Source organism: Acanthisitta chloris, unplaced genomic scaffold (genome assembly GCF_000695815.1).
Source record: "Acanthisitta chloris isolate BGI_N310 unplaced genomic scaffold, ASM69581v1 scaffold6144, whole genome shotgun sequence".
In the NCBI taxonomy this organism is placed as follows: domain Eukaryota; kingdom Metazoa; phylum Chordata; class Aves; order Passeriformes; family Acanthisittidae; genus Acanthisitta; species Acanthisitta chloris.
In genome coordinates, this window is record NW_008670887.1 from 20,125 (window position 1) to 27,170 (window position 7,046).

Genomic DNA, 7,046 nt, shown 5'->3' on the forward strand with positions numbered 1-7,046 from the left:
GCCAAACCTTACTGTTTCCAGGGCTGCACAGCAGCAGAAATGGGAAGAGGAGTTCTCACTGGTGAGGAAAACGAGATTTTACACTTGGGCTATTACTCAAGTGTTTAATCATGTGCAGTTTTTTGACAGGAAAAAAATGACCTGCATTTCACTGCTTCCCCTGTGCCTTTATCATGGAATTCTGGTAGTCAGGAGTAGCTCAAGGGATGCACAACTGTTTGGGCTGTAATTTCTCTGTTTGAAATTCAGCAGAATCCAGTCCTGTTCAGGACACCTGTCCAGGAAACAGATGCATGTCCTTGGTTCCTCCTGCAGCACCATCACTTGTCCCAGAAGCGAAAGGGGAACTAGACACTCATCTCCCAAGAAAAATACCTCCACACTCACCAACTTTGAAGTTTGTGGTTTCCAGGGTGGGGCAGGTGAACAGCCTAGGGAACACCATGTATATGGGAATGGGAAGGCCTCTGCAGACATCCCCATCAGCAATCTGAATGTTCTGGATCTCTGTGGCATCTCTGGCATAACCTTCTGCACACCCTGGAGAAGGCAGAGAAAGGAAAGGGCAGGAGGTAAGAGAAAGCAGCAGCTAAAATGTCAAGCCAAGATACACTGGGGCTGGGGAGGGTAAAACATGTCCTTGGAGCTGCAAAGTCTTCGTATGAGGACCAGGGAGATGATTTAAATTAAGGCTGATCCACCCAAAGTCCAAACCACGTTTGGGAAGTCTTCATAATGCTCTGGCTTTTAACAGTTTGAGGGAGGTGATTCTCCCCCTCTGCTCTGCTGAGGCCCCACCTGGAGTGCTGCACACAGCTCTGTGTCCCCAACATCAGAGGGACATGGAACTGTTGGAGAAAGGCCAGAGGAGGCCACAAAGCTGATCAGAGGGTTGGAGCAGCTTCCCTATGAGGACAGGCTGAGGGAGTTGGGGCTGTTGAGCCTGGAAAAGAGAAGGTTGTGTGGAGACCTCAGAGCAACCTGCAGGAGCTGAAGGAGCTCCAGGGAAGCTGCAGAGGGATCTGTGTTAGGAGCTGCAGGGACAGGACAAGGAGCAATGGGGAGAAATGGGAAGAGGAAATTGAGATATCAGGCAGATGTTTTTCCCTCTAAAGGTGTTGAGACCCTGGCCCAGGTTGCCCAGGGAGGCTGTGGCTGCCCCAACCCTGGCAGTGTTCACAGCCAGGTTGGCTGAAGCCTTGAGAGCAACCTGCTCTGGTGAGAGGTGTCCCTGCCCAGGGCAGAGGTTGGGGCTGGATCATCTGAGCTCCATTCCAACCCCTTCACACACACTGGTATTTCCTGCAGTCTATTCCACACACACTCTATGGACAGGGACACTCACCACAGGTCTCCACACGCACCAACTGCAGCTCAATGCTCTTCACTGCAGCCTCAGCACTCTCCACCACCAGCTCCCCTGTCAGTGGCTGTGTGATCACACAGTTGGTGGAGTTGAGGTGTCCCCTGATGAGGAATTTTGGAAGTGAGGCTCTCTGAAAACATTGGAGGGGGTGGGGGAAGGACAGGACACCACGGTAAGAGGAGAGTATTAATATCCAATCTAACCCTGACCTCCTTAAGGCTTCCTAAAGCCACTTGGGGCTGTAAAAAGGCATAGCCAGGGGATCAGAATAGAAATTTTTAAAGGCTCTTGGCTGCACATGGTACAAGGATGTAAGGAGTGATGGGTGTAAAATGAAAGAGGAGAAATTCAGATTAAATATGGGGTAGCAATTGCTCCCTGTGAGGTGCTGAGGCACTGGCACAGGTTGCCCAGAGCAGCTGTGGCTGCTCCATCCCTGGGAGTGTTCCAGGCCAGGTTGGATGGGGCTTGGAGCAGCCTGGGCTGGTGGGAGGTGTCCCTGCCCAGGGCAGGGGTGGGAACTGGATGATCTTTAAGGTCCTTCCAATCCAAACACTCCTATGATTCCATGTTTTCCCTCACTCCACTGCCATCTTTCACTCAGAAGGATAAAAATGCTTCACCATGACTGGACAAGGTTCCATCATAAATTGGTCAACACAGTTTGAGAGATGAGGCAGAATTGCTACCAAAAGGAAGAAGGAGAGAAAAAAATAAAGAGCTAATTACCTGCAAGTCAATCATCCCTGTCCCTCCGAATCACAGAAACATCAGCTTTAAAACCAAACAATGGGAAGATCTTTACCTCTTTCACGTTTTGCAGAGTTTCAGGAGTGATTGTGAAGTCTACAGGGCTTGGCAGCAGCTTCCCCTTCTGTGACTGCAAGGACAAAAGAGTTCAGCTGTGAGTTCTGACTTACAAACACACAGAGAACACTCAAACAGGTAACAGCCCAGTGCTCCAAACCAGCTGGAAAGGCAGGAATACACTCCCAGCTGGAAGCACACACTGAGCTAGAGGGGAAAAAAGTTACATTTCACAACTCCATATACAAATCCTTCAGTTTACACTTCCCTTGTGCTGCTTCCTTTCACTATTAGATTTGGGCAGTGAAGATGATAACTGAACTCCCTCATATATGGTTATAAACTCTCCCTCCCTCTCCTTATCCACCACCAATGTGTCCAACTGGAACTCTCAGTTAGGATCTACCTTCACTGCTCAGGAATTGCAACTGCAGGATGGAAGATACTAGCACAAGATGGGACTGTGTTTTCCCCCAAATGACAGATCCTGGCAAAGAAAAGCTGAAGGAAATGACCCACTGAGCACTGAGTGAGAGTTACACGTTCAGTAAAAGCTCATTAGTTCACCCTGACTGGGAGATCCATGACTGACTGACTTGTGATCTCACAAGTGCTGTAGTGGCACCAGGAAATAAACTGCCCTGTCAGAGTTCAGAGGATGATCCAAATGGGATGTTCTAGCAAGGTGGGAGATGGAAAAGGAGATGTTTCCTTAGGTCTGTGCTGGCATCAGCTGCTCTGGACATGCACAAGTCAATACAAACCAACCCCAAGCTGATAGAGGAACTTTCCTGGGAGACACTGAAACCTCAGCCCACAAGGATTGGCTATTGGAAGCAGTTTTCCCTGCAAGGCACTGGAATGTTGCCCAGGGAGGTGGGGGAGTCCCTGTCTCTGGGAGTGTTCCAGGGGCCCCTGGGGACATGGTTTAGGGGTGATTCCAGTGGGACTGGGTGAGCATGAAGGTCTCTTCCAGCCTTGATGATTCTGGGATTCCCACCTTGATGCAGTCCCAGCTCTGGTACTCAAGGCTCTAGATCATAACTCATCACCTGAGGAACTCCAATGCAGTGTTTTCATCACCCACCTCCCATTTCTAGGACAGACCCTGGGGGTGCCTAAGCCTCTGGCTGAGAACTGCTGTGATAATTGGAAGCAGTGCTGGGAAGGATGACATCACATTGATCTAACCAGCCCATTGTTCAGAGCTGAGAGCATGAGTAAGAGAATAAACTCAGGGCAGGGTAAAAACATCTTCAGATCCAAATCCTCTGGCCTGTTTTATTTACAACGACAAGAGAAATGAGTTGTTCTAATCAGAAGCAACTGCCTGCTCAGCTCTTGGGGTGGTTTGGTTTGGGCTTTGCTCCCGTTACTCCTCCACTCTGGCCAATGCTCTCAGGCACAGGGTGCACTGCTGGGGTGTCCTGGGCAGGAGGAGTTGGACTCTGACCCCTGTGGGTCCTTCCAGCTCAGGATATTCTGTGATTCTAGGACCCCACGTGTTGCTATTGCAAATTACATGACTTGACTTGGTTTTCTAAACTTTACTTAAACTGGGGAAGAAATAAAATCTGACTTTGCAGAGTTAACTCAAACCAAACTTACCAGGGAGTGGACAATGAACTCACAAGTCTTCGTCAGGTCCTTTGCCAGCAGAGATCGTCTCATGTCACACCTCAGGGTGTACTGGAGGGAACAGGACAACACAAGGAGGAGAAGAGAAGAGCCTTAGTGGACAGGAGCACTCTCTGCCCGGTGAAGATCACCCTCTGCAACTCCCTGACAGGAGGTTGGAGTCAGGTGGGGGTTGGTCTCTTCTCCCAGGCAACCAGCAGCAGGACAAGAGGGCACAGACTCAAGCTCTGCCAGGGGAGGGTTAGGTTGGCTATTAGGAAGAGATTTTTTACAGAGAAAGTGCTCAGGCATTGGAATGTGCTGCCCAGGGAGGTGGTGGATTCACCATCCCTGGAGGTTTTTAGGATGAGACTGGATGTGGCACTTAGTGCCATGGTCTAGGGACCACAAGGAAGGTTGGACTCGATGATCTTGGAGGTCTCTTCCAACCCTGTTGATTCTATGATTCTTAGGGAAATTTTCTGTCTCTCTTAACTTTCTATCTCACCTCTCTGCAGAATGTCACTGCTATTACATCCAGTGATTATGCTCTTGCTTTTCACCCTCCTTTGGATAAAGGATTATCCATAAGACATTCCCAGCTCCTCTAATGTTAAACTGAGTGTAGAATTGAGTTTAACAGGGATGTGGAGATTTAATGGGGACCTGTCTTTAGCCACAGAGCTGAGCTGAAAGCAGCAACATGCAGGAAAAAATCAGACAATGAGGTGAATTTACTGCCAATTCCTCCCCTAAAAGGGAACCATAAACCAGTGGCTGGAAAATACTACAGCACTGGTTATCCCTGGAATGCTACACTTCACCTTGCAGGACAGGGAATTTTGGGATGGGGGTTTTAACTCCTCCTTCAGATGAGGAACTGGCACAGAGGTCCCTCAGACAGGGTTTGGCTTCCTCACTGCTGGTTCACACCCCACAACCTCCTCAGCAGGGCCTAACTAGGACTCTGTGCAGGAGAACACAGACTTGAGCCCACAGCTAACACACTGAGCCAAGGTCAAGACACAGAGGCTTCATCACACTGCTCAGGTCTTGGGCAGAGGTTTAGGAAGTGTTTCTTAAGCTCTTTGTGACATTTACTCTTCAGGAGAGCAAAACTCTCCAAGGTTGGCTGAAATACAATTCACTTCTCATTGCATTTCATCCCCAGTTTGTCCAGGGAAGCCACAGAGAGGAGAGAGGGAAGGCCAAGACAAAGCAAATATTCACCGCTGAAGTGTACCTAGAGCCAAGTGACATGGATCACAGGTTATCTGGGATTTGGGAAGCAACTGCACCAGTTCTGCCCCATTTCTGACACACCTACCATAAACATGAGGAAGAAAACTGAAAAAATAGATGGGAAATATCAAGAAAACCACCTGAATGTAGACAAACCCCAAGATTTCTCTTAATTTAGTGACTTCTGATAGGCTAATGGAGATGCTTTAGTTAGTTTATTATGTTTTTGTTTAATGCCAGACTAAGCTTTCACTGTCTAACACAATATTTACCTTCAAGATGGCTGAAAAAAATTCCCTCAAAATAAAGCCAAAACAAATCCAAAAGAACTCCTAAAACACCCCCAAAACCCACTAAACCAACCGCCAAACCTATGGTAAGACAACTTTTAACCAAAAAAGGTCAAATTTCAATACTTTTACCACAAGATTCTGCCCATCCTTACAGATTTGGAAATGTTTCTCCTCCTCTCCCCAGGGAAGCAAACAATTCCTGGTTTTGAAGCTGCCATGAGTTCCCAGCACTTGGTTTGAGTTTTCCTCGTGAAATTCCACATTTATTTGGAACAAACCCACACTGTGGTGCTGTTTCCAGGAAGGGAATGGCTAATTCTCTGCAACATGAGGGATCAGCTAGAGGTGAAGAGAAGTTCTGGGAAGTTCAGGCCACACATCGTGCACTGGTTTGTTTGTGCCAGGAAGAATGACTGGATAGACGCCTGAGAGAGTAAGTGATGGAGAGATTTCCTCTGTGAACACACAGCACAACATCTCTTCTCAAAGCAGCATCAGACTGGTGAAGTCTGAGATTGCCCAACTGGTTCCTGTGCCACATTTCAGGAGCCTTATCACCTTGCAAAGTGCTGACTCCCAGAAACTGGAGCGTTTCTCCAAGCCAGGAGACAAGCCTCCCAAGCCTGTCCAGGTCCCTCTGGATGTGCCATCCCTTCCCTCCAGCTGTGACTGCCCCACACACTTGGTGTGCTCAGAGAACTTGCTGAGGGTGACTCAACCCACTGTCCATGTCACTGACAAAGATGTTAAACAGTACTGGCCTCAGCACTGAGCCCTGAGGGACAGCGCTGAGCCCTGAGGGACAGCGCTCTTCACTGGCTTCACATGGACACTGAGCCACTGACCACAACTCATGGATGTGACCATCCAGCCAGTTCTTTATCCAGAGTGCTCCACCCATCAATCCACGGCTCTCCAACTTAGGGACAAGGATGCTGTGTGGGACAGTGTCAAACACAAGTCCAGGTGGACTTGTGCAAAGTGCAGTTTCTCTGCCCCATCTACAGATTCTGTGGCCCCATCACAGAAGCCACCTACAAACTGCTGCTTTAAAGGGGAACTTGTGTGATGATTTTTAGCCTTCAGTTATGTCTAGAAAACACAGAGGACACCAGAAGAACTTTGTGTTAACAAAGGGAAGCTTAACAGCTAATCAATGCAAAGAATCTCTTTCTCTGCAGTGTGAAAACTTCAACCACCAAACTTTATCCTCAACTTCCAAGGCCTAAGAGATGCTTCAGAGCACATTCTGCAGAAAAAGGTCCATATTTTCACAGATGTTACTGCCTTACCTGAATATTCACAAACACCCCGTGGTATGTCTCATACAGGACTTTGTTCCCCTTCAAGTGCAGTGGAAATTCAAAGGGAATTTCTGTCTTGCCACTGGGAAGTTTCCCTGGTTTGACCATTTCAATGGTGTTGTTAATAATCTGAATAGGCTGCAGAGAGAAAGAGTAACGAGGTGTAGGTTGGAACAGAGAACCAACAACATCCACCAAACTCCAACAGACTTGCAGGAGCTCAGAGACACAACACAGTGCCATGACAGCTCTTGACAACGAGAAGATAGTGACACTTTGCTCAAGAAAACCATTTGCCATGTGTTCTATGGCTGCAACACACTAATGACCAAAGCTACCCATGTTGCTCCACAGCAGCATCTCCAGCACTGTGCAAAGTGGAGTTCCATCTGCTAAATGATGACCTTAAGAGCAGCA

General features: G+C 48.2%; 1 protein-coding gene across 1 annotated transcript in view; it reads right to left on the minus strand.

Moving 5' to 3' along the window:
- Positions 1 to 7,046, minus strand: part of DSCR3 (Down syndrome critical region gene 3) — a gene marked incomplete at its 5' end in the record, with an annotated part of 8,717 nt that overhangs the window by 917 nt on the left and 754 nt on the right. Inside the window, 5 exons of the mRNA XM_009073867.1 lie at positions 388 to 540; positions 1,346 to 1,496; positions 2,172 to 2,246; positions 3,782 to 3,862; positions 6,618 to 6,767. Of these exons, the coding sequence (XP_009072115.1) occupies positions 388 to 540; positions 1,346 to 1,496; positions 2,172 to 2,246; positions 3,782 to 3,862; positions 6,618 to 6,767 (610 nt within the window). The remainder of the gene's footprint in view (positions 1 to 387; positions 541 to 1,345; positions 1,497 to 2,171; positions 2,247 to 3,781; positions 3,863 to 6,617; positions 6,768 to 7,046) is intronic.